Source organism: Microcaecilia unicolor, chromosome 2 (genome assembly GCF_901765095.1).
Source record: "Microcaecilia unicolor chromosome 2, aMicUni1.1, whole genome shotgun sequence".
Lineage (NCBI taxonomy): Eukaryota > Metazoa > Chordata > Amphibia > Gymnophiona > Siphonopidae > Microcaecilia > Microcaecilia unicolor.
This window is the reverse complement of record NC_044032.1, coordinates 104,499,953-104,525,975: the sequence shown is the minus strand read 5'-3', so window position 1 is coordinate 104,525,975 and position 26,023 is coordinate 104,499,953. Positions and strand designations below refer to the sequence as shown.

Here is a 26,023-nt window from a genome sequence, read left to right as displayed (position 1 = left end):
AAGGTGCTAAGCTATAAAAATAAGGCAATCTAAGAACACTGTTCTTCTGTGAGTTATGAAAGGCATTTATTTTCTTAACTCTTTTGCTATATACATATGGCACTAGCTTTAAAATGAAAGTGCCATTAACTTGGAATTTGTATTTTTCACTTTTTCTATTTTTGAATTACTAGTAACTGCCCAATGAAGGCATTCTTGGAGGTGGTGGCGATGAAAACGGTAACGAAATTCAAACATGCGTGGGATGTGCATAAAGGAATCCTGTGCAGAAGGAATGGATCCTCAGAAGCTTAGCTACAATTGGGTGGCAGAGCAGGTGGGGGGAAGAGGGGTTGGTGGTTGGGAGGCGTGGATAGGGGAGGGCAGACTTATACGGTCTGTGCCAGAGCCGGTGATGGAAGGCGGGACAGGTGGTTGGGAGGCAGGAAAAACTGCTGGGCAGACTTATACGGTCTGTGCCCTGAGAAAGACAGGTACAAATCAAGGTAAGGTATACACATGAGTTTATCTTGGGCAGACTGGATGGACCGTGTAGGTCTTTTTCTGCCGTCATCTACTATGTTACTATTCTTGAGATCACTTCCCATTTCTCTGTCAATTGCCAACTTAGTTTCTCTTTCACATGCTGCAAGAGGGTTGGATAAAAGTAATGTTCATAGTTCTGTAGGGATTTTACACGTGATTGTGTAATGGTTCTGTTTTCTGCAGAAACATGAAATCACAGTCCATACGAATAAGCAGAAGGAGCTGTATCAGGGCCAAAAGTAATCAGGGGCCCCACCAGGTAAGGATAGCATATTTGCTTACCTGTAATTAGATAAGTTGTAAGTCCTCAGAAGTGGGTGATGTCATATGATGGAGTCCAGATCAGAGGAAAGTAAACCATGGTCTATCAGCTTTCTAGTGTACACGTGTGGGACTTGCCACACCAGTGTCACATTGGGCCACCTCAATTCTGCATAAAGCTATTATTATGAAAAACCAACTCCTAGGGTAGTCAGCTGGGCTTTTATGAGGACTGATATCCTCCTGTCCTCATAAAACATCAGTTATAGGGTAAATAATTTTGCTTTCTTCAAGAACAAGGATATGAAGTCTTCACAAGTGAGAAATCCTAGGTACAGGATGCCTTTAACAAAAAATGGGGGAGGGGGAAGAGGTCAGAACAAAGTCAACAAATGTTTTTTTTTGTGTGTGATTACAGGACTTATCTCTGTTTTGTTTTTTTTTAATGAAGACAACCTGAAAAAATAAAATGGGGAGACTGAGCTACACTGTACGGACTAGTTGGATTTGCCCCAGCACAAAACCAGAGCTAAGTATTTTCAGAGTTGTCACACAATGAGCAAACATATGGAATTGATATGCCGGTGTGCAAGAGGTTTTCATGACTAATGAGGATTCTCGCCAACGTGAACTGATTATCAGACACGCGGAGCCGAGCGGTCAGCTATTTTAGTTTTAAGTGCAAACAGCTGTGACCGAGAGTCTGAAGTCTTTTCCTCTATAACATTGCAGTTATTAGAATAGAGTAAGAACTTGCTCCTATTAGCGTTTATGTGGTAGTATTTGGAAGAAGTAATCTTTTGAGAAATGCTGTTGTAAGTCTGATAATATATAGATGCTGTGGCCGGGTGGGGGGGGGGGGAGGGGGGGGGCTGCACGCGAAAAATTGCTCACACATTAAGGGTGCCGTGAACCAAAAAAGTTTGGAAACCACTGGTCTAGCAGTATCCCAAGATTCCTGACCTGTGATTTTAGGGGGCGTTCATACTTCCCAAAAGGTATTTGTCCACTTGTGTTTGGAACCTAAAGAATCTCTGTTTTACTTGGGTTTAGGCAAAGTTTGTTGTTGTTTGCCCATTTCTGAGTTGCGGTTACGCAGGCAGTCAGTTTACTCAGAGCTGTGGGTAGATCTGGTTCAATGGGTATGAGTAGTTGCACATCATCAGAATAGATGTAGAATTTTGTGTCTGTTGATCGAAGCAGCTCAGCCAGAGGCTTGAGGTAGATATCAAATAAAATGGGAGACACTGAGGCATATTTTCAAAGCACTTTGGGAGGCTAAGTGCCACAGATTTCTATGGAACTTTGGGAGGCTAAGTGCTTTGAAAATAAGCCTCACTATAGATACCTGTGGCACCCCACAGTCCAGTGCCCAAGGTAATGATGTGCTGTTGCTGAACAGAACTGATTGTTGTCTGATAGATAGGATATGAACCAAATAAATACTGTGTTACGGATACCTATTTCTGTCAGTCTTGTAAGCATGATATTATGATCTGTGGTGTCAAAGGATGCCAAGAAATCGAGCAACACTAGTATTGAGGCAGACGCAGATCATCAAGAAGGGACACAAGAGCTGTATCATTCTGTACCCAGGTCTGAAGCCAGATTGACATGGGTCTAGTCAATTACTTTCAATTAACCAGTCGAGTTGACTGTAGACTGTCCTTTTTTATATAAGTTTTGTCAGGAAATAATGTTAGAGACTGGTCAGTAGTTTTCCAGCTTGTCCTGGTCCAGTGAGCTCTTTTTCAGTAGGGGGCGCACCACAGCTCTTTTTAGTGTTGTTAGCAGCTGTCCTTCCATAAGAGAGGAGTTAATTTTAGTGGCCACTTCAATGAGGCCTGTGCTTGCTCGTTGTAAATCTTTGCTGGGTCTACTCTGGTGAGAGATTATCTGCCAAGTCTAGCACACCTTTCAAGAAGGACTTCAAGTAAAGGCTCGTGTAAAGCTGGTAGGTCCTGATGTGAGAAATAAGCATCATGGCCTGAAACATTTTTTTCCAAAGGAATCCAGTGTCCGGGCCTCCCTACCCAGGGGAACCAAGGCATAAGTCTTGGAACTTCTGACTCTCTTGAGAGCTGATTCAACCACAATGGAATGGTAGGGCAACTGGGCTTTCTCAAATCCGGAAGCCTTTTGGATCCTACACATGGAATCCATTTTCTTAGGCACAACCTGCACAGATACTGGGGTTTCCCCAATTCATCTGTGCTCTCCAAAGACAGCATGGCCAGGTACGGTGACCACCTCCCTAGAGTGAGAGTCTTAGTCCAAGGCAGTTATCAACTCTGCCTTAGGCTTCTTCTTGGTCTCCAACGTAAATGGGATAGCAGCCGCCATGTCCTTGACAAACTCAATGTAGGAGTGGAGTCTCAGGTGGAAACTTCCTTCTCTCCTCTAAGTAGTATGGCTCCACTTCAGACTCCCATGACAAGTCACAATCGGACTCAAGATACTCTTTCTGACAGAAATGAGTTCTTGCCTGCCTCGGTCTACTAGCTGAGCGTTCAAGCCTCTTGGGGCACCAAGGTATGGATCCACCGCCTGACCTAGGGAAGTTTCCTCATCTGACACTGAGCAGGTCACCGCATGGGACAGTCCAGACTCTGATGCCCTTCAAGCCAAAGGTGCTGGGTGGCTACTTCACAGGCAATGCCTGAGCCTTCAAAGAAGGTTGGAGCAATGCTGTGGCTGGCGCAAGCACCCTTGATGTTGAAACACTCTGCTGCAGCAAACCCTCCAGCTCTTCCCTGAGCATTGCCCAGAATCAGTCGTTGAAGGTAGGCATCAGCAAAGATGGGGCAGGGCCAATGCCGATGTAGAGACAGCCCAGGAACCTGACAGTGCTGAATCGGAAGTCAAAGACCGGCTGCAAGGCAGCTGCAGCACTGGTACCTCTAGAAGAGAAGGGGAGTGCTCCTCTCGACACCAACCTCCGAGAGCTCCTGGAACTGTTTTTTGAAATAGACTGATGTTTGCTCTTCTTAGACTTGGCTCAGTGTTGAGCATCGAGGTCCTGCAGTACAGACGAGAATAATATTGAATCTTCACATCTCCTCGGTGCTGGGTTTGAAGCAGATCAGTCTCAGGGCAGTAACATAGCAACCGACATTGAGGCAGGGGCAATTCGACCCCTCAAAAATGTCAATGTAACCCGGCAAGAGCTCAGGCCTAAGGAATCCTCTGGAGCTGAAAAAGAGACAAAACAAGCCAAGGAAAAAAGGCACTAGGGACACTAAAGGAATAAAAAACAAATAAAAGAGGAAAACACGGAAAAGTACCCACAGGGAAGGCACCAGAAAAAAAAGATAGAAGTCTGATGCGAAGAGGACAGACCACAAACATGACCTCCTCTGCTCTGCAGTAAACTGAATACTGATGGTCCCACACTCGCACGTTGGGCAGGAAGGCATCTGTGCATGCACGGTGGGATGCCGCCAAAGGTCTCTTAAAGAGATGGTAAGATGAGAATGATATGGTATGCTTGTCCTTGGAGAAAAGGCCACACATTGGCAAAGTAACACAAAACCCTGCCAAAATACATTCAAAACCTATATAACAAACTTAATAAACCTTGACAGCCCCAACTCACATAGGAAAAGATAATGCCATAAAAATTACACTGAGTCCTACAGCACCAATATATCAATTGCTGGGAAACCAGAACAAGCTGTACCATTACTGATTCCTACTCAGATACTACCTGCTAGTACAATCCTTCACATCAGTCACATCTGCAGAATATGGACAGACCTTCACCTGATCAAAAATAGGGAACCACAAAATAATCTGGAGATAACTGATAGACCTGCCCCCCTCCCAAGAAAGTCACACTTTATAAACAGTGCAATACTGATAAAAAGCAAACAAAATTTCATTTTCTCCTGTACTCTGCAAAATACACAAAATAGAAAAAAAATTGTACATTTCCCAAAATGGACACACTCCAATCCTTAAAAAGTATTAAATAATATTTAATATTTTTCTTTACTACCTTTGCTTTGTCTGAGCATTTTATTTTTTTAATTGGGCTGAATGCAGTCTCTTCCACTTTTTTTTTTTTAATTGCAATTTTAGAAAACATACACCACAAGCACATGCATAAAAAAAGAAAACAATATCAGAAAAAAACCCAATCATTCCTTCATAGACCTCAAAAATCAGAAGGAGAGCAGAACATCAAGACAAGGAGATCATAATAAAGAGAACTAGCGAAATAAAAGGCATTAATGTGAAAACAGAACCCTTCCCAATAATATAAGTCATACAATACCATCTATACTGTACCTTTCACGTGACAATAAGAACATAAAGAGAATGCTACATACCTGTAGAAGGTATTCTCCGAGGACAGCAGGCTGATTGTTCTCACTGATGGGTGACATCCACGGCAGCCCCTCCAATCGGAAACTTCACTAGCAAAGGCCTTTGCTAGCTCTCGCGCGCCCATGCGCACCGCGCATGCGCGGCCGTCTTCCCGCCCGAACCGGCTCGTGTTCGTCAGTACCGTAAGTAGCAAGACAAGACAAGGGAAGACACAACTCCAAAGGGGAGGCGGGCGGGTTTGTGAGAACAATCAGCCTGCTGTCCTCGGAGAATACCTTCTACAGGTATGTAGCATTCGCTTTCTCCGAGGACAAGCAGGCTGCTTGTTCTCACTGATGGGGTATCCCTAGCCCCCAGGCTCACTCAAAACAACAAACATGGTCGATTGGGCCTCGCAACAGCGAGGACATAACTGATATTGACCTAAAAACTTATCCAACTAACAGAGAGTGTAGCCTGGAACAGAATAAAACATGGGCCTAGGGGGGTGGAGTTGGATCCTAAACCCCGAACAGATTCTGAAGCACTGACTGCCCGAACCGACTGTCGCGTCGGGTATCCTGCTGCAGGCAGTAATGAGATGTGAATGTGTGGACAGATGACCACGTCGCAGCTTTGCAGATCTCTTCAATAGTGGCTGACTTCAAGTGGGCCACTGACGCAGCCATGGCTCTGACATTGTGAGCCGTGACATGACCCTCAAGAGCCAGCCCAGCCTGGGCGTAAGTGAAGGAAATACAATCTGCTAGCCAATTGGATATGGTTCGTTTCCCCACAGCCACTCCCCTCCTGTTGGGATCAAAAGAAACAAACAATTGGGCGGACTGTCTGTTGGGCTGTGTCCGCTCCAGATAGAAGGCCAATGCTCTTTTGCAGTCCAATGTGTGCAGCTGACGTTCAGCAGGGCAGGAATGAGGACGGGGAAAAAATGTTGGCAAGACAATTGACTGGTTCAGATGGAACTCCGACACTACCTTCGGCAAGAACTTAGGGTGAGTGCGGAGGACTCTATTATGATGAAATTTGGTGTAAGGGGTCTGGGCTACCAGGGCCTGAAGCTCACTGACTCTAAGAGCTGAAGTAACTGCCACCAAGAAAATGACCTTCCAGGTCAAGTAGGTCAAGTACTTCAGATGGCAGGAATTCAGTGGCTCAAAAGGAGGTTTCATCAGCTGGGTGAGAACGACATTGAGATCCCATGATACTGAAGGAGGTTTGACGGGGGGCTTTGACAAAAGCAAACCTCTCATGAAGCGAACAACTAAAGGCTGTCCTGAGATCGGCTTACCTTCCACACGGTAATGGTATGCACTGATTGCGCTAAGGTGAACCCTTACAGAGTTGGTCTTGAGACCAGACTCAAGGTGCAGAAGGTATTCAAGCAGGGTCTGTGTAGGACAGGAGCGAGGATCTAAGGCCTTGCTGTCACACCAGATGGCAAACCTCCTCCATAAAAAGAAGTAACTCCTCTTAGTGGAATCTTTTCTGGAAGCAAGCAAGACACGGGAGACACCCTCCGACAGACCCAAAGAGGCAAAGTCTACGCTCTCAACATCCAGGCCGTGAGAGCCAGAGACTGGAGGTTGGGATGCAGAAGCGCCCCTTCGTCCTGTGTGATGAGGGTCGGAAAACACTCCAATCTCCACGGTTCTTCGGAGGACAACTCCAGAAGAAGAGGGAACCAGATCTGACGCGGCCAAAAAGGAGCAATCAGAATCATGGTGCCCCGGTCTTGTTTGAGTTTCAACAAAATCTTCCCCACCAGAGGTATGGGAGGATAAGCATACAGCAGACCTTCCCCCCAATCCAGGAGGAAGGCATCCGATGCCAGTCGACCGTGGGCCTGAAGTCTGGAACAGAACTGAGGGAGCTTGTGGTTGGCTTGAGATGCGAAGAGATATACCAAGGGGGTGCCCCACACTTTGAAGATCTGGCGCACTACTCCGGAATTGAGCGACCACTCGTGAGGTTGCATAATCCTGCTCAACCTGTCGGCCAGACTGTTGTTTACGCCTGCCAGATATGTGGCTTGGAGTCACATGCCGTAACGGCGAGCCCAGAGCCACATGCTGACTGCTTCCTGACACAGGGGGCGAGATCCGGTGCCCCCCTGCTTGTTGATGTAATACATGGCAACCTGCTTGTCTGTCTGAATTTGGATAATTTGGTGGGACAGCCGATCTCTGAAAGCCTTCAGAGCGTTCCAGACCGCTCGTAACTCCAGGAGATTGATCTGTAGATCGCGTTCCTGGAGGGACCAGCTTCCTTGGGTGTGTAGTCCATCGATATGAGCTCCCCACCCCAGGAGAGACGCATCCGTAGTCAGCACCTTTTGTGGCTGAGGAATTTGGAAGGGGCGTCCCAGAGTCAAATTGGCCCAAATCGTCCACCAACAAAGGGATTTGAGAAAACTCATGGACAGGTGGATCACGTCCTCTAGACCCCCAGCAGCCTGAAACCACTAGGAAGCTAGGGTCCATTGAGCAGATCGCATGTGAAGACGAGCCATGGGAGTCACATGGACTGTGGAGGCCATGTGGCCAAGCAATCTCAACATCTGCCGAGCTGTGATCTGCTGGGACGCTCGTACCCGGGAGACGAGGGACAGCAGATTGTTGGCCCTTGTCTCCGGGAGATAGGCACGAGCCGTCCGAGAATCCAGCAGAGCTCCTATGAATTCGAGTCTCTGTACTGGGAGAAGATGGGACTTTGGGTAATTTATCACAAACCCTAGTAGCTCCAGGAGTCGAATAGTCATCTGCATGGACTGTAGAGCTCCTGCCTCGGAAGTGTTCTTCACCAGCCAATCGTCGAGATAAGGGAACACGTGCACTCCGAGCCTGCGAAGCGCTGCTGCTACCACAGCTAGGCACTTCGTGAACACTCTGGGCGCAGAGGCGAGCCCAAAGGGTAGCACACAGTACTGGAAGTGACGTGATCCCAGACGAAATCAAAGATAGTGTCTGTGAGCTGGCAGTATCGGGATGTGTGTATAAGCATTCTTTAAGTCCAGAGAGCATAGCCAATCGTTTTCTGAATCATGGGAAGAAGGGTGCCCAGGGAAAGCATCCTGAACTTTTCCTTGACCAGATATTTGTTCAGGGCACTTAGGTCTAGGATGGGACGCATCCCCCCTGTTTTCTTTTCCACAAGGAAGTACCTGGAATAGATTCCCAGCCCTTCTTGCCCTGGTGGCACGGGCTCGACCACATTGGCGCTGAGAAGGGCGGAGAGTTCCTCTGCAAGTACCTGCTTGTGCTGGAAGCTGAAGGACTGAGCTCCCGGTGGACAATTTGGAGGCATGGCGGCCAAATTGAGGGTGTATCCTTGCCGGACTATTTGGAGAACCCACTGGTCGAAGGTTATGAGAGGCCACCTTTGGTGAAAAACTTTCAACCTCCCCCCGACCGGCAGATCGTCCAGCACGGACACTTTGATCTCGGCTATGCTTTGCTGGAGCCAGTCAAAAGCTCGCCCCCTGCTTTTGCTGGGGAGCTGTGGGGCCTTGCTGAGGTGCACGCTGCTGACGAGAGTGAGCACGCTGGGGCTTAGCCTGGGCCGCAGGCTGTCGAGAGGGAGGATTGTACCTACGCTTACCAGAAGAGTAGGGAACAGTCCTCCTTCCCCCATAAAAACGTCTACCTGAGGAGGCAGATGCTGAAGGCTGCTGGCGGGAGAATTTGTCGAAAGCGTTATCCAGCTGGTGGAGCTGCTCTACCACCTGTTCGACTTTTTCTCCAAAAATGTTGTCCGCTCAGCAAGGGGAGTCTGCAATCCGCTGCTGGATCCTATTCTCCAGATCGGAGGCACACAGCCATGAGAGTCTGCGCATCACCACACCTTGAGCAGCGGCCCTGGACGCAACATCAAAGGTATCATATACCCCTCTGGCCAGGAATTTTCTGCACGCCTTCAGCTGCCTGACCACTTCCTGAAACAGCTTGGCTTGCTCAGGAGGGAGCTTGTCCACCAAGCCCGCCAACTGCCGCACATTGTTCCGCATGTGGATGCTCGTGTAGAGCTGGTAGGACAATCTTGGCCACGAGCATAGAAGAATGGTAGGCCTTCCTCCCAAAGGAGTCTAAGGTTCTAGAGTCCTTGCCCGGGGGCGCCGAAGCATGCTCCCTAGAACTCTTAGCCTTCTTTAGGGCCAGATCCACCACACCAGAGTCGTGAGGCAACTGAGTGCGCATCAGCTTTGGGTCCCCATGGATCCGGTACTGGGATTCGATCTTCTTGGGAATGTGGGGATTAGTTAGAGGCTTGGTCCAGTTCGCCAGCAATATCTTTTTTAGGACATGATGCATGGGTACTGTGGACGCTTCCTTAGGTGGAGGAGGACAGTCCAAGAGCTCAAACATTTCAGCCCTGGGCTCATCCTCCACAACCACCGGGAAGGGGATGGCCGTAGACATCTCCTGGACAAAGGCCGCAAAAGACAGACTCTCGGGAGGAGAAAGCTGCCTTTCAGGGGAGGGAGTGGGATCAGAAGGAAGGCCATCAGACTCCTCGTCAGAGAAATATCTGATGTCCTCCTCCTCCTCCCACGAGGCCTCACCATCGGTGTCAGACACAAGTTCATGAACCTGTGTCTGAAGCCGTGCCCGACTCGACTCCGTGGAAACACGGCCATGGTGAGAGCGCCGAGAGGTACACTCTCTCGCCAGCACCGGCAAAGCTCCCTCCGCCGACGGGGAGTCTTCCTGGGAGACGGCCGCAAGCGGTACCGTTGTCGGAGACCTCACCCCGGGCAAAGGGCCAGCCGGCGCCTCGCTCGACGGTACCGGTGGCACAAGCACCCCCAGTACCGGAGGAGAAGGGCGCAACAGCTCTCCAAGAATCTCTGGAAGAACGGCCCGGAGACTCTTGTGCAGAGCGGCTGTGGAGAAAGACTGGGAAGCCGATGCAGGCGTCGAGGTCAGAGTCTGTTCCGGGCGTGGAGGCGGATCTGGGCTGTCCAAGGGAGAGCGCATCGACACCTCCTGAACAGAGGGTGAGCGGTCCTCCCGGTGCCGATGCCTACTGGGTGCCGACTCCCTCGGCGACCCAGAGCTCTCGGTACCGAGGCGGGAAGGAGACCGGTGTCAATGCTTCTTTGATTTCTTCAAACAAAGCATGTCACCGGAGCTTCCCGGTACCGACGAGGAGGACGTAGAATCCAACCGTCGCTTCCTCAGGGCCGAGGCTGAAGAAGGTCGGTCTCGGGGGGGCTGTACCGCAGGAGCCCTCAGGGCAGGAGGAGACCCACCCGAAGGCTCACCGCCACCAGCAGGGGAATGGACAGCCCTCACCTGCACTCCAGTCAAAGCACCACCGTCCGATGACATCAGCAACAGTGGAGGTCCCGGTACCACCGACGTCGACGCAGCCTTCCGATGTCTCGGTACCGACGATGCAGAGGGTCGAAGCCTCGATGTCGTTGTAGTCGATGCCGAGGTCGAAGACTTTGATGCTGTCGACGTCGATGCACTCGATATGTCCCATGCTGTTGTCGACGAAGAGCCAGAGAACAACACGTTCCACTGGGCCAATCTCGCTACCTGAGTCCTCTTTTGTAAAAGAGCACAAAGACTGCAGGCCTGCGGGCGGTGCCCAGCCCCCAGACACTGAAGACACGAAGCGTGCCTATCAGTGAGTGAGATTACCCGGGCGCACTGGGTGCACTTTTTGAAGCCGCTGGGAGACTTCGATGACATGGGAGGAAAAATCACGCCGGCGAAATCAAAATTTGCGATGATGACGAAAGGCACCAAAAATAAGGAACCCGAATTATAGCTACGTCTTGCAAGGTTCCGCGTTAGGAGTTACGGATCAAGAAAGGGATCTGGGTGTCGTCGTCGATGATACGCTGAAACCTTCTGCTCAGTGTGCTGCTGCGGCTAGGAAAGCGAATAGAATGTTGGGTGTTATTAGGAAGGGTATGGAGTCCAGGTGTGCGGATGTTATAATGCCGTTGTATCGCTCCATGGTGCGACCGCACCTGGAGTATTGTGTTCAGTACTGGTCTCCGTATCTCAAAAAAGATATAGTAGAATTGGAAAAGGTACAGCGAAGGGCGACGAAAATGATAGTGGGGATGGGACGACTTTCCTATGAAGAGAGGCTGAGAAGGCTAGGGCTTTTCAGCTTGGAGAAGAGACGGCTGAGGGGAGATATGATAGAAGTGTATAAAATAATGAGTGGAATGGATCGGGTGGATGTGAAGCGACTGTTCACGCTATCCAAAAATACTAGGACTAGAGGGCATGAGTTGAAGCTACAGTGTGGTAAATTTAAAACGAATCGGAGAAAATTTTTCTTCACCCAACGTGTAATTAGACTCTGGAATTCGTTGCCGGAGAACGTGGTACGGGCGGTTAGCTTGACGGAGTTTAAAAAGGGGTTAGATAGATTCCTAAAGGACAAGTCCATAGACCGCTATTAAATGGACTTGGAAAAATTCCGCATTTTTAGGTATAACTTGTCTGGAATGTTTTTACGTTTGGGGAGCGTGCCAGGTGCCCTTGACCTGGATTGGCCACTGTCGGTGACAGGATGCTGGGCTAGATGGACCTTTGGTCTTTCCCAGTATGGCACTACTTATGTACTTATGTACTAAGGGAGAGAAAACCCGTACCGAGACCAAAAAAAGGCCGATCCTGAAAGCGAAAGGAAACTTATGCTGGGCAAAAACTGGACACACGGGAAGGGACAAGACCGAAAGGTCTCTCTCTCTTTTTTTTTCCTAGCAAAATCGCGAAGACGCGCGAGGGTCAAATTGAGGGGCACGAAATGGCGGCAAAACACGACCGTCCCGAGCGCGGACAAAAGAAGACTGACGAACACGAGGCGATTCGGGCGGGAAGACGGCTGCGCATGCGCGGTGCGCATGGGCGCGCGAGAGCTAGCAAAGTCCTTTGCTAGTGAAGTTTCCGATTGGAGGGGCTGCCGTGGACGTCATCCATCAGTGAGAACAAGCAGCCTGCTTGTCCTCGGAGAAATATTGCCATACTGGGACAGGCCGAAGGTCCATCAAGCCCAATATCCTGTTCCAGGTTACAAGTACCTGGTAAGATCCCAAAACAGTATGTTGCTTATCCTAGAAATAAGCAAAGGATTTTCCCCAAGTCCATTTTAATAATGGCTTATGGACTTTTCTTTTAGGAAGCTATCCAAACCTTTATTAAATCCCGTTAAGCTAACTGCTTTTACTACATTCTCTGGCAATGAATTCCAGAGTTTAATTACACGTTGAATGAAGAAATATTTTCTCCGATTCGTTTTAAATTTACTACTTTGTAGCTTCATTGCGTGCCCCCTAGTCCTAGTATTTTTAGAAAGAGTAACCAAGTAATTCACGTCTATCCATTCTACTCATTATTTTACATACTTCTATCATACCTCCCCTCAGCTGTCTTTTCTCCAAGCTGAAGAGCCCTAACTGCCTTAGCCTTTCCTCTTAGGGAACTATTTGAGATTACTCAATTGAATGATTAAGTATTAGTGTTGTACAGCGCTTCGGCTCATTTGAGGAATTTAGCGGTATATTAAGAGCAAGATTTGATTAGATTAGTTTGCCTTTTCAGATCAGGATATATCCACACTTTTTTTTTTAAACCATAAAAGAGAGACTGCGAATTGCAGATACACAACTTCATAACTGCATTCAAATCCTGCTCAAAAATAAATACCAACAATGTTGCCTTTTCTGAATTCTCAGTCACAGATGATTCAGTACTGCTAATATATTAAGATCCTGAGTCATTGGAATTTGAACCATAGTCTCTGGCTGGTCCCCTGACAATAATCTTGAAGTAACATAGTACATTCTAATTCATGGAGGAATAGTTTCAGCAGGAAACCTTAAAACTTCTATTAAGTATCTTTTAAACACATCCACAGAAGTAGTCCCAGGAGACCTTGGAAATTTCAAAAAACGGATGTTTAATCTTCTATTATAATTCTCAATAAGTTCAATCTTTCTGTGGATAATCAATTAATAATTATAGCTACAGATGTATCTTGCAAAGTTTTTATCTCCTCTTTAAGAGATGTAATCTGGCCAAAAAATTCACTTTTAGTTTCATCCAGTTACTTATAAGTTTTGAAACTTGTGTTGAGATTGCCACTGTTGAGTACAACCTCTGGAGAGTCTCACAAATACTCTAACAGAGACACTGCCTGAGGAGTCTTACTGCCAGCACCAATTGCTGACTGCTACCCAGCATTGACAGTATCTCCAGCAGGTTGAGTGGCAGCACTGCTCCCTACTGCGGTCTCCAAACTAGCACCTTCTGCATGTGGAAGCCCCACAGCTGCCACAGAGACTGATGGGTGGGGTGGCAGGTAGCATGCTGAGGAGAGAGTGACATGTCAGACCCTGAAACTGAAAGGTCAGCGCCAGGGAGTTTTCTTCTCTGGTCCTGCATCTGTCCCCCCTCTACTGGATCTCTCTCTTCCTTCTGCTCACTTCCCTCTCTGTCCTGAGTCCATCACCTTTATTCTTCACCACAGTCTGGCATCTTGCATACGCCCCACACAGTGCAGCAGTTCAACTCCCCCTTTACCTCTGATTCCTCCCCAGCAGTCCTTTATGCCTCTCCCCCTCCCATTCCAGCAGTCCTCTAAGCTTGATCTGTTCACTGGCAGCATCAGTGACATAAGCAGATTGCCTCAGCGAGCCCTGAGGGCCTTCCTTCAGCTATGTCCTACCCTTGTGGAAACGGGAAGTTGCATCACAGGAGGCAAGGCATGGCTGAGGGAAGTCCCTCAGGGCTGGCCAAGGCAGCCTGATGGATCATTGTTGCTGCTGGCAACACAGAGTAAACTTAGAGGACAGATGGAAGTGTAGAAGGGAAAGTAGAGAGAGAGAGTGATGCAGGCTGTGAGTGGGAGAAACGATGCCGGACTGTGCATGAGTCTGAGAGGAGAAGCCACACCCATGGGAGCAGGGGAAGGGAAGGGCAAGAAGGCTGGCACAACAAGTAGCACAGCTTGCAGCTGGTTTTGGCACCCCCCCCCCCCCCCCCCCCACTACACTTACCATACTTACTGGGATCTGCTTGCATGGTTTACAAGTGAAAAGCACATTTTTACTCTACATCCAAAAATAAATTAATGCTTCAACTAGTATTTTGCATATAAAGAGTGGACAACCCTTAGGGAATGACTTCATTCCAGTTTTCTTTGATTCTTACAATCCAGAAAATTGGAATGAAATCATCCCATAAGGGATTTGTAATCTTTTGACATAAAATAATAAAAAAAAAAAGAAAATATTTTTTGCATAGTAACATACAGGAACATAGTAAATGACACAGATAAAGACGTGTACGGTCCACCCAGTCTGCCCAACAAGATAAACTCATATTACATGGTATGCGATACTTTATATGTATACCCGAGTTTGATTTGTCCTTGCCATTCTAAGTTTTAGTCACCTTCAATTAAAATGTGTGGTTTCACATTGAGCCTGCAAAGAGGTGGGAAAATGTGGGATACAAATGCAATAAATAAATAAATAAATTCTCGTTTTCAAGAATATCCGTGTAAAAGTGGTGAGCAACCAGACAGATTAAAAAAATAATTTTATATATTTCCCCCCCTCTTATAGGACACCAATAAAACAGCAGAATGCTAAGCAGCAAAATTTCTGTATTGTCCATATAATATATGGTATGGAAATACATAATTCTTAAAATAATTTCATATATCTCTAGGGCTTCTGTATTATTAACAATTTTTGCTATTAAGTATAACTTAACAATTTCTACATTCAAGAAAAATAAACAGTGATATGTACTTAAAACCTACCAAGGAGGTTATTTGGTACTTGTAAAGCTAAGCTCAATGCAAGTACAACTGATTAGTAGCCAAATAAAGTCATACCTATTTGCATATCTTAATGTGTTTAAAGTATTTTCACAAGATGCCATCCCTGGAGAGATAGTAGCTATCTAGGATAAAACAAAACAAGTATTATGTGTCAACATTTTTATTGATGATTCCACCTGGTAACACATCCATTAAAATACATACACAACAAATTGTAAAACAAAACAAGTATTATGCTCTACCAAAAAGAATGGATTAGCATTAACGCAATTTTTTCTTACATTTTTATGTACAACTATTTATGAAGTTAAAGTACTCAGGATCTGTCCAAGGGTATCTGACACCTTAGGTGAACTTTCAGCCAGGCACCCCTCGACCTCCAGGCAGCACCTGGTCCTGCCTCTTCCTTAGCATCTCCCCTCCTCAACACCCTCCCCCACCAAGTGTCCACCATCTCATCTCATCTCCCGTTCCCTAGCCCCCCACCATGGTGTTTACCATATCATATCCCCTTCTCAAACTCCTATGTCCAGCAACTCCCCCCATTCCCTTCCCCCTTCCAACTTCTACCTGCTACTGCAGCAAAATTTAAAAATTCAGCATGGTGTGGGGACTCAAGGTCTGCCAAGTCCCACCTCCTCTGATGCAAACCTTCTGTTATAGGGGACAAGACTCAGAAGATCTTGAGTGCGATATTAAGCTGAAAGAAGGGGTGTACTGACAGTGATCTGGGCATCTGGGCTCTTAACCACCTAACAAAAATGATTAAATTAGATGGAAGCTAAGGAGGAGTGGGCCCTCTACTTTTGTGGGCACTCGAGCACTGATCTACTGTTCCAATGGTCAGTTTGCCCCTGGCTGAAAGACCCCATTCTACAATGAGAGCAGTTCTCCTGCCGTGTGGGCACTGCTGCCCCCAAATTCATGTCCCAGGTGGATGCTTAGTCTGCCTAGTGGCTGGACCAGCCCTCTAAGTATTCAAGACAGGCAACCACTATATCCAAACATTTGCACCATAAATTAAAATGCTGAGCTACAATAATTCAGCTTCCTGAATCCTGGATTTGTAAATTTTTGCCCTCTGTAATTCTTAAGTATGCTTAACCTTACTAATCTAATATACATTAGATACATATTTTCATCTTAGAAATGGTCATCGTGGACCAGGTGCTATAATATGTTCAGTTCAATAAACTGCTCTATGCCTATTTTTCTGAATTTTAGATCAATGTTAATTAACTCTACTGCATAATATACATCATTTATGTTGTCTTAAAAGTATATAAATCCAAAGACCTTTCCTTGGAAATTCTAATAGCTCACTGTGAAATAAAGTCTACATAAAACCCAAAGGCTTGAAGGAAAAATAAAATACCACCAAAATGGGTGCTTATATTATAAACAGAAGTCTAACATTAAAGAAAAGGGATTTTGGATTTAGCTCACTCCTTTTCTAACAGTAGCACAAGGTGAGTTACATTCAGGTATAATATGTATTTTTTTTTTTTTTTTTGTCTCCAGAGGGTTTACAATCTAAGGGGCCCTTTTACTAAGTTGCATAGATGCTAACACATGCCAATTTTGAGTTACCGCCCGGCTACCGCATGGCCCTTGTGGTAACTTCATTTCTGAAGTGCGTCTGCAACGTGCGCCGGAAAATATTTTTATTTTCTGGCACGCGGGCAGTAATCGGGCAGTAATCTGCATTTTACGCATGTAGACCATTACTGCCCGGTTACTGTGTGAAACCTTACCACTAGGTCAATGGCTGGTGGTTAAGGTCTCAGACCCAAAATGGACAAGCGGCAATTTTCATTTTGCTGCATGTCCATTTTCGGCAAAAACTTTTGTTAAATATCTGCTGGACAAACAGATTAGTCACATGACTGTCTGCCGTTTACAAAAGTATCAGGTACTTTTGTTTAGTGTAGTGCACTCCATTCACCCATTAACTTTAACTGACCTTCAACGTCTGGATCCACTACTCACCGTCACAGAGACAGCACAGAATGCTATCTTTCCCCACCAGTGCACTACCCAATTGTCTGTGCCCGAATCCCTCCATGTGCATTCTGAAATTTTGCAGAATGGCGAGATTTGGTTTACAGACGGTTCCCAGCAAAATGGGGTAGCCGTTTTTGCTGCCCTCCGCTATACACCAGAAGAAGACATACTGGACCCTGTACAATTTAGACTACCCAATACATTTACAGCTCAAACTGCAGAACTAGCTGCTGTTTTATATGTTCTGCTGTTTAAAGCACTACACTCAGATTTGAGCATCGTTACTGACTCTGACTATGTTTTTGCTTCCCTGCACTCCCATGTTCGCAAATGGAACCAGAGGGGTATGGTTTCCTCTACTGGACAACCATTAAGTCATTTACCTTTGTGGACAGCACTTTTTGATGCGCTGGAGCAGCGCCATCAGAAAGGTCTCCGCACCAGTATCTCCTGGATAAAAGCGCATCAGGAGACGGTTTTTTCCTTCGCCATCAATGGCAATCATGCTGCTGATGAGCTGGCCCATGAGGTCACTTCCAGTTCCACCCCTTTCTTCCGGATCCGCTGCTGATGCTACATTTCCTGTAATTGCGTCCCCAGCGCCTCTTTTTGACACGCCTCCTTCTACTCCATCGGATTCCACTGAATCTGATACTTCCTCTCCGAGTACCCCTCCCCTTTTTCACGTTCCTCCCGTCATTACCTCCCTCTTATCTCCTGTACCTGCGCCTACTCTGAAAGAGCTTTCTTCTCCTGCTACGTCTCCTTCCTCCTCTGAATCCCTTATTTCCGACTTCTCTTCTACCCTTACCTCCTCCCTCACACAAGCAGAACTCACCTTGTGGAAGCAAGCTGGATGTTTCCTTAACCCAAATCAGTGAGGACAGGAGTAGTCTCAGAATTTTCAATTGGCAATGTAAGATTTCCAGCCGGAAATTCTGTTGCGGCAGGTGTGTCTGCCAACGGGGTGGTATTACTGGTGGAGATAGAACTGAACTTTTTGGTCGTGTGGAGGGATGTGCTTTCAGGTATGTGTCTTGGTGTGGAGTTCTCTTTGGGCGTTGTGTAGGCTGCTGGAGTAGTTGCTAGTACAGTGGCGTCTCCAACGGGCAAGGTAAAGTTGCCAGATGGAGAGGCACTGAGTGTGGGCCAATAATCACTTAGGTTTCTATTGGTAGTGAAGGTAAACAGTGCAGTAAAAAACAACACCAAACCTATGCAAAATATGATAAAACACAGAAGTCCAACTGCAAACAACCGAACAGATGGGAAGCAGAAGAAGAGGGTGTACTGATGTACCACCACGACTTCTGTGGAGACAGCACTTGCAGCGGTGCTTCCTTCGTCAGTGTCCTCAATATCGTTGGACCACTGAGTGATGGTATCGGAAAACTGCTCAGAGTTACACTTATCAACAGGGTAAAGTTCAGTTTTACGTGGGTCAGGTTCCTTGATGTCGTCAAGGGCAGTTAGGTCCTCTGCAGTTGGTTCCTTGCGGAGTACAACACCAACGAGAGAAACTGGAGGAGGTGGTAACACAACTGGGATACGCACTTTTAAAAAGGCATTTTTTACAGGTGCACTGAAAAAATGATTCTGCGCGCACCCAAAACATGCATCTACATTACCACAGGCCATTTTTCAGCGAGCCTTTGTAAAAGGGCCCCTAAGTTTGTACCTGAGGCAAGGGAGGTTAAGCAACTTGCCCAAGCTCACAACAGCGGTGAGATTAGAACCTGGCTTTCTTGGTTCTCAGCCCACTGCTCTAACCATTAGGCTACTCCTCCAAATTAACAAACAGTGAGAATCCTAAAAAATAGCAAGATTTCATACTACATACCTAGGGATAAGCAGTGGCTTTCCCCAGAAGTACCTTTGTGTGGACTAGTGATTGCTAAAGTCTGGGTAGCCCTCTTGGGGTTGACCTGTTTCCCTCATTTGGATCCAGGATCCCCCCTTCTCAGTATGCATCTATGGCACTCCTCTAATGTTCACCTCTGTTTGGACTTCTTGTGGCCTTATGAAGGGGCTGCCTTTATACTGATTTCTTGTTGGGGGGTTTTAGAACTAAGCATGGTCTAGCGTAATTTCTATTTCTGTCTCCATGCTGGGGCTTTGAGAATTCAGTATGGTTTAAGGGGACCCTCTATTCATGCCGATTGAATGCATGATGTGCCACAATTTTGAGCATCTTGCGCTTCCCTTTCTTGCAGCACGATTTCAGAGGTTCAATTTTTTTTTACTTTTTTTTGTTGTTGTTGTTTTACAAATTCTAATGTTGTGGGTTTGCGGGTGGGGGGATGATGTCATCTGTGAGCTTTGGGAGGGAAATGAATGAGGGAGAGGAGTGCATGGCGCTTCTGGTTTTGCTGGAGTATGTATGAGTTATTTGAGGGGTGGGGATGGCGGGGACAGGGAGGGGGCTTCACATACTCAAAGGCTTATCAAGGGGGTAAATATTTTTTGGTTGGGTTTAGCTGGGAGACCCGCCTGATGGCTAGGTTTTCTGACACTGGTGCTTTGGACTAGACTGCTCTGGTGTGTGCTTGGCATCACCCAAGTTGAAAATTATCACTTTGAATGTGGATGGTATCCATTTCCCCATAAAGAGAACCCCTATATTACAGTCCCTTAAAAGGGATCATGTGGACATTGCATTGTTACAGGAAACGCACCCGACTGCCTCAGAACACTTGAAGCTTAAAAGAAACTGGGTGGGTGTCACTTTCGTCGCTCCCTCCGGCTGCTCCTCCGTGGGGAGCAGGAGCCGGCGTCCTCCACGACGAAGGCCGGCCTTCTTGAGGCCACGGAGAGGAGCCGGGGCGATGGCCGCCCAGTCCGGGGCCAAGGCCGGAGGCCGGCGATCACGGCTGCCGGACTATTGATCGCCGGCTACGGGGGCTGTGTTTGCGCCAGTAAGGGAAATGGCGCCGAGGCTGGCGTTCCCTTCATTCTTGGGCGCGGGAACCCCAAGCTCCGCCTCAGAGGAGTTAGACTGGAAGGCCAGCACGATAGACCCGCCTGGGAGGTCGGTCAGAGCCAATCAGAAGAGTTCCGTCGATAACCAAGTTCTGATTGGCCGGCTATGTCTACAGGGGCTGGGCGGCTGACTGCCGAACAGTATTTAAGGAATGAGTCTGTGGTAGGAGGTTGCTTCAGGTTCTGTTACCCGAGGCCAGTCTCCGTGGTTCCTGTGTTCCGTTGATTTCCTGGTGTTGCTGATTTTGGACTGTTTCCTGGTTTTCTCTGCTAGCTGCCAGCCTTGACCTCTTGCCTGACTCTGACTACGTTGCTAGCTGCCTGCCTCGACCTCTGGCCCGACTCTGACCACGTTGTTAGCTGCCTGCCCAGATCTGCTGCCTGTTTGTGGACTCTCTATTCCATCTGCCCGCTTCTATCCTGGGTCCAGTCCAGGTCAGTCCGTCAACCCCGCGGCTCCTGAAGTCCCGTTGACCGCCTGCAGCTGGGGGCTCAACCCTTGGTGAACGGCGGTCGCCACGGGTGAAGACTTGGGGTTGCACGGCTGTCCTTTGAGGTCCTTCGGGGCCTTACGGGACCTAAGGGCTCACCTTCCTTGCGGACAAGACAGGGGGCGACCTTTACTATTCTGCATTCAATAATAGGTAGAGGGGTACAGCCATTTTGTTCCATAAGAAGCTTCCATTTGCTCTACATAGTTTTCATCAGGACCTGGAGAGCAGATGTGTACTGGTGGCTGGACAGCTTCAAGGACTGAGGGTAGTTGTTTGCAGCTTATACGTATTCCTTATTTTTTTCAACAATAAATTTTTTTGAGTTTTGAAATTGGAAAAAACAGCCCATTATTCATGGTCATAGATGTACAACATGAATCCCACAGAGAACCTATGAAACTTATGGAAGTCCTCCCCCCAACCCTGCCCCCCTCCCCAAACACACCGAACCCCAAAACCCCAAACTCCAACGTATTCTTATAAATTCTTTGCCCAACTGTTGGCTAAACTTTCTACTTTTGAAGAGTATCACCTAATTATAAGGGGGGATTTTAATTCTACCAGTGACCCTATCATAGATTGCAAATCACCCAAGAAGCCACCTAAAGATCAGGATGCCAGAGAGGTTAATTTGCTTGTAAACACATTAGTGATTGATGTGTGGAGGACCCTACATATTGATGAGTGGGATTATACATTCTATTCTCATCTATACGAGGTACACACCCAGCTTGGCTATATTCTTCTTTCTCAGGCGCTTCCGGGTAGGGTGAACACAAGGTGGAACATGAATCCCTCTCTGTATCTCCAGGAGGATTTTCGCAGATATCTGCGAAGGGCTTGGCAAAACAATGAAGCAGAAAACACCATAGAGGATGTGGGTGCTAGAACATACTGGGAGGCAGCTAAAACGGTCAGAGGCAAAATCATAGTTTATACCGCTCAACGCCATAAGAACAGGTTGCATGGTATTATAACTTTACCTTGTAAGTTAAAGGCAGCTATGAAGACTTTTCAGACCTCTGCAACTCCCCCTGCTTACCAGGAATATTTGAGAGTGAAATGCCAACTGCAGGATGCCCTATCAAAGAGCTAGCTATAGTATACGGCTATATAAGTATCGGCTACACTGATGGGGCAATAAAATGGGGAAGTTGTTGACCTCTTTGGTGAAGCAATGCTCAGGGAAAAGTTATATTAGTCAGATAAAGGGCGAGACAGGTAACCTGTACACCAAGCAGGCACATATAGCTCAGGCCTTTGTTCATTTTTACGAATCTTTGTATAACTGGGGCAATTTGACGAACATGCCTGTGATTCCTTTTTTCAATCTTTAGACCTCCCTGCCTTGTTGGAGGAACAGGTGCAAGAGCTTAGTGCTTCATTTTCGGGAAAAGAGGTGCAGACCATTATTTAACATAGTAACATAGTAGATGACGGCAGAAAAAGACCTGCACGGTCCATCCAGTCTGCCCAACAAGATAAACTCACAAGTGCTACTTTTTGTGTATACCTTACACCTTGATTTGTACCTGTCCTTTTCAGGGCACAGACCGTATAAGTCTGCCCAGCACTATCCCCGCCTCCCAACCACCAGCCCCACCTCCCACCACCGGTTCTGGCACAGACCGTATAAGTCTGCCCAGCACTATCCCCGCCTCCAAACCACCAGTCCCGCCTCCCACCACCGGCTCTGGCACAGACCGTATAAATCTGCCCAGTACCATCTCCGTCTCCCGCCACCGGCTTTGCCACCCAATCTCGTCTAAGCTCTTTAGGATCCATTCCTTCTGAGCAGGATTCCTTTATGTTTATCCCACGCATATTTGAATTCCATTACCGTTTTCGTTTCCACCACCTCCGTGAAAAAATACTTCCTGACATTTTTCTTGAGTCTGCCCCTTTCAATCTCATTTCATGTCCTCTCGTTCTACTGCCTTCGCATCTCCGGAAAAGGTTCGTTTGCAGATTAATACCTTTCAAATATTTGAACATCTGTATCATATCACCCCTGTTTCTCCTTTCCTCCAGAGTATACATGTTCAGGTCCGCAAGTCTCTCCTCATACGTCTTGTAACGCAAATCCCATACCATTCTCTTAGCTTTTCTTTGCACCGCTTCAATTCTTTTTACATCCTTAACAAGATACGGCCTCCAGAACTGAACACAAGAGCTTAGTGCTTCATTTTCAGGAAAAGAGGTGCAGACCATTATTTGGGGCTTAAATTGGCCAACGCTCCAGGACCAGATGGTCTTGGCTCTGAATTTTACAAGATCTTACAGGATTTGCTTATCCATCCCTTTGTGGCTATGTGTGATGACTTGCGTGCTACCCAGGAATTGGGCCCTACAATGAATCATGTCTTTATTATCATTTTACTGAAGCCGAAGAAGGATGCGGAGCTGGTGGGATCCTACAGTCTCATTTCGTTGCTTAAATCAGGCTTCCCTCTTGGTGTCCAGGCTGAACAGGTTTCTTCCCCAGTTGGTTCATTCAGATCAGGTGGGCTTTGTTCCTGGCCACTTTGTATTGGCTAATATTTTGACCGTTCTTTGGATTATGAGGGATGGACAACCCCTGGGGATGCAATTCTGGCCAGTCTGGACGTGGAAAAGGCTTTTGAAAAGGTGATTTGGAAGTACCTGTTCTGGGTTCTAGAATGCTTTGGTATATGGGGACCTTTTCTGGAGTGGGTCCAGGCTCTCTATAAGAATCCCTCTGCCCCAATTATTCTCTACTCCCTATCTCTGGTGTTTCATCTGGGTACCAGGGATGCCCACTCTCTCCGCTTCTTTTTGTTCTTTCTTTGGAGCCTCTGGTGGCAAAGGTCCGACAGGATAGGGATCTGCTGGGTATCCGACTCCGAGAATCTGAGTACAGCATAGCTCTTTTTGCAGATGACATGCTCTTAATTATAGATCGGGCAACGGTCAATCTACCCTGAGTTATGAGGATTATTTGTGACTTTGGGGCATTTGTGGGACTAAAAAATTAATTTTGCTAAGTCGGAGGCTTTGCAGGTCTTCCATTCTTGTTGCTCTGCACAAATGTCTAACTTTCCCCTCTCTTGGGTGGGTGGGGGGGGCTAAACCCCTTGGGGATTTCCTAAGTGCAGACCCTACTTGGCTATATAGAAAGAACGCAAGTGATAAGTTTTGTACTAGATAGAGGGAACTTCTGGTTAATTTCCTGGGCAGGTTGACCCTACTTAAAATGGTGCTCCTTCCAAAAGTGTTCTATCCTCTCCAGATGCTGCCACTGTGGGTCTTTGTAGGTCTATCGCTGGCTCCTTTATTTGGCACGGGGGGGGGGGGGGGGGCACACACACACCTCATATTAGCTTTTCTAAGCTAATTCTGGATTCGAGTATGGGTGGGGTCCCATTACCTTATCTCCGGATGTACAACATTGCTACATTGATGAGGTGGATCCATGAACTTCATACCTACCAGGCATTTTTCACCCTTGGGGACTTTTAGAATGGCTGGTGTGTGCCCTATTAGGTTTTTAATGTAATCAACAATACAGACTATTTTAAGCTAGGGGGCACTTTAAAAGGTAACACATACTTGAGGGCCTTGAGTAGAGCTTGGTCCTGATGGAGGAGAACACTGGGTGGAGCCCAGGGTGATGACCTTTTTTTGACACTATGGGAGAACGTTAATTTCCCGGCTGGAACGGGTGCCTCCTCCTTTGGGGTTTCACAGGATGGGGACAATACATATTTGGGAGAGATAGAGTCTATTGGAGATAGTAATTTTCCATTCTTTGACCATTTCCGATGGGCTTGGGCACTTCCTAATAAATGTTTTTTTGCATTTTTACAAGCCCGACATTATTATCTATCCACGATATACAGCAGCAGGGCTACATGATCTCTTTTACCAAATTGGACAAGGTGTTTCTTCAGCTGCCGCCTGCACTGAATAAGCTCTCTCAGTGGTATCAAATTTGTAGGGACAATGGGAGCTCCCCATTTGGACTCACTTGCTCAGACATGGGGATCCGATATGGCCTAGCCTGTCTCCGTTGAACACCTTCAGCAATGCTTTGAAGCAGTTAAAAGCACCACCACTAATGCCTTGCTTCAAGTTATATAATTTCACCATATCACCAGACAGATGGAGCTGTGGGAAACTTCACTATGCGCTAGATGCCGGGTGAATGTTGGTACCCTTCTGCACTCCTTCCTGGAATGCACAGCTCTGCAGGGCTTTTGGTCGGCGGTGGTTGAAGATCTGGAGCAAGTGCTTCAATTGAGCCTTGAATGTTCTTACTGTGTGCTACTGATGGGGAATGATCTATCTCTAAGGGAAAAGGGGCTTGCGGATTCTCAATGTCAGTATGTATTACTGGCTGTACTGATGGCTAAGAAATGTATTTTACAGATCTGGGTAACTATGGAGGCACCCTTGTCTGCTGCATGGATAAACTTGAATGAGATGGCGACTTAGATTGCTTCTCAGTAAAGGCCTCCTATTCCTCCAGGTCGTTGACAATATTGTGAACCATGGAAAAGGGTTTTTAGAATTGCATATGCCCTCTTAAGCTACGGGGAGTGTCATTCTTCTCAGTGTTGTATAAAGAAGCCCATGGGGTGAGTAGGGGGAAGGGGTGGAGGGGGGTTAGACTGGTCTGGGGGTGGGGTGCTGTTGTATGGGAGTTCTTATTAAAAAATGGCCCCTGTTGGGCTATGACTGTACTTTGCTGGTTATCCTGATGATGTTACCCAGTTTTGATTGTTTTTGACAGTGTAACAAATGTTTGTACCAGTACAGTGCTTTGCATGATGCTATCAGTGTTAATAAAGATATTTTTAAAAAAAACAACTTACCATACAGGTACGTGAATTTTCTCCTATAAAGGAATCTCGTAGTACCTGCGTAAGTTTACTAGCTCTGAATGGTGTATGAGGTTTGTTTCGGCCTAAGGCTCGTATGCACTCCTGCAATGGAAAGCCCAACAGTAAGTAAACCATAGTCACTGAATTATTATACTTTAAACCTTAGATTTTGTATGAAAATATACAATATATTTGACTTTTAATTTCCTGTCTAAAGTCTTTTCAGAAATATATGCCAGATGGGTAAATATTTTCATAATGTCCGTTTCACCAACATGCTGAAGATAGTGACTGAAGTTACACTAAGTCCTTATTTTTAAAACTTTTAGTCTAACAAATGGATAACTTTTGGCTGATCAGCTTGGTGTCTGTCCAAGAGTTAAGTGGAAAAATAAAGCAGGGAAAGGGGGTGCGCCTGGGAGCATACCAAAAACTTAGCCACTTAGATGATACTCAACCATTATTCAGTTACAGATACAGTAGGCCTAGCATAGTCATATGTTTCTATCTAGATATCTTTTAGCTACTATATTCACTTGTGCCTAGACATTTAAATATCTTGTTGAACATGCAGTTACAGATTTTCTGATAACTGTAATCTAATATATTTAACCAGATAATCATTGATAAGTATCAGCCACTGAACAAATTATATAATAACAGAGCTTAAACAATGGCATAATAAAGGTGCCACGGACGCTTAAATGGTCCTTTAACAAAACAATGACTATTTATATATAAAAATGTACAGGAGATTCAAAATTTATAAAAAGT

The 26,023-nt window shown here is 46.6% G+C and overlaps 1 protein-coding gene across 1 annotated transcript in view; it reads right to left on the bottom strand.

The window, feature by feature from the left end:
• KIF2A (kinesin family member 2A) overlaps positions 1 to 26,023 on the bottom strand; it is a 443,213-nt gene that overhangs the window by 79,854 nt on the left and 337,336 nt on the right. The window contains 2 exon segments of the mRNA XM_030193169.1: positions 14,983 to 15,050; positions 25,241 to 25,351. Coding sequence (XP_030049029.1) covers positions 14,983 to 15,050; positions 25,241 to 25,351 — 179 coding nt within the window.